The sequence below is a fragment of the Egretta garzetta genome, unplaced genomic scaffold, assembly GCF_000687185.1.
Source record: "Egretta garzetta isolate BGI_Z169 unplaced genomic scaffold, ASM68718v1 scaffold71, whole genome shotgun sequence".
Lineage (NCBI taxonomy): Eukaryota > Metazoa > Chordata > Aves > Pelecaniformes > Ardeidae > Egretta > Egretta garzetta.
Genome location: NW_009258618.1, coordinates 145536 through 146953, shown reverse-complemented (window position 1 = coordinate 146953; position 1418 = coordinate 145536). Strand labels below are relative to the sequence as shown.

General features: G+C 50.4%; 1 protein-coding gene across 1 annotated transcript in view; it reads left to right on the top strand.

Moving 5' to 3' along the window:
- The window catches only part of BRICD5 (BRICHOS domain containing 5), a 7534-nt gene that overhangs the window by 512 nt on the left and 5604 nt on the right, over positions 1-1418 (top strand). Inside the window, exon 2 of the mRNA XM_035903550.1 lies at positions 986-1117. Coding sequence (XP_035759443.1) covers positions 986-1117 — 132 coding nt within the window. The remainder of the gene's footprint in view (positions 1-985; positions 1118-1418) is intronic.

The following is a 1418-nucleotide window of genomic DNA, read 5'->3' as shown; positions in this document are numbered from 1 at the left end:
GGGGGGGGCAGGTTAGAGATGCCAAAGCGCCCCGGCTTGCACGCTGCCAAGCCGCTCGGGATGCGTGAGCACATGTGAACTGCAGCCTGCTGAGGGATGGAAGTTGCTGGATTTCTTTATTCGCACCTTTCCTACCCGAGGGAATTCCGTTAGCTATTGAAAACCTGCCCGTTACTGGAGGGCTTGGGCTCTGTTGCGTTTGAATTGAGGAGCTTTCGGCTTTGGGCGGTTTTAACTTTGTTAAGACTTGCAGCAAATCAAACCACGGGCATTTTTTGCTTTTCTCTATGTGCTTCAGAAGGTTGAAAAACAGACAATTATTATTTTTTTCAGTGTGGTTGAAACTCTATTATTGAAAGCACATTCTTTCTGCTTTGTAAAAAATTATTTCATGTGCCGTTAGGTTAAACGTAATTGTTTCAGTATAAGAATTAAAGTGGATTTTAATCGAGCCGCTAGAAATGCCACATGACTGCCAAGCTCTTTTGCTTCAAGTAACAGCTTGGTCTGCATGAAGAAAAACTTATCAAGAAAATAAAACCCAACCAACCAGGCAGATGGGCAAGGGAGCAGCATCAATCCACACAGGGCCTGGTTCGACAGCTGAAGGTTCTCTGGGGATTTCTCCTATAAACCAAAATAATTTCATTTGCTGCTAAAGTGCAGCAGCAGCCCCTGTTTGTGGAAAGCTTCCTGCTCCAGCCCTTCCTCAGCGGGTTTGCAGCATTTGCATGCTTCCATGGCTGCAGAAGAAAGCGCTTGGCTGTGGGAGCGCTGCTTACTGGGATCTGAAACTCCGTCACTGGCGGATAACAGTGACCTTATTCCAGGGCTGCTATGATGTTCGGGCAGTTCTGCGTTCAGAGCCCAGCAGTTTGCACAGGGATCTGTGTTGTGAGCGGGAAGTGCGTTTTATGGTGACGAATAACCAGATGAAGGGTTAACTTTGACTCCTCTTCCCTCCTCCTTTTGCCTCGGCTCCCAGGACAGGAGGGCTGCAGCACACTTCACAGCTCCATCCAGGACGTTCTGGATCATCGTGTCCATTGCCTCGTTTTTCGCAGTTGTTGGCATCAGCGTTGTGGGGGTTCTCAGCTTCTCCCCCAGCTCTGCCCAGGTAAGGGATCCTGATCCTAGCAGGAAACCTCCTCCTGCCCTGATTTGTGTTGGAAACACTTGCCCGGAGAGGAAGGGGCTGAGATCAGGGCTGGGTTTGGCCAGTTACCCCATCGCAGGCAGCCTGCAGGCAGGAGGGCAGGAAGGTGCTGGCAGCGCTGCAGGCAGCGAGCTGAGCAGTGGCTGTCTCACCCCTACAATGTGCCTGCCAGAAACCGTTGCTTAAATTAGAGGAACCTCGGTGCATCTTTCGTAATTATAGCCGCAAGCTGGTATTTTGCTAAGCAGGCGCGTTCCAACGT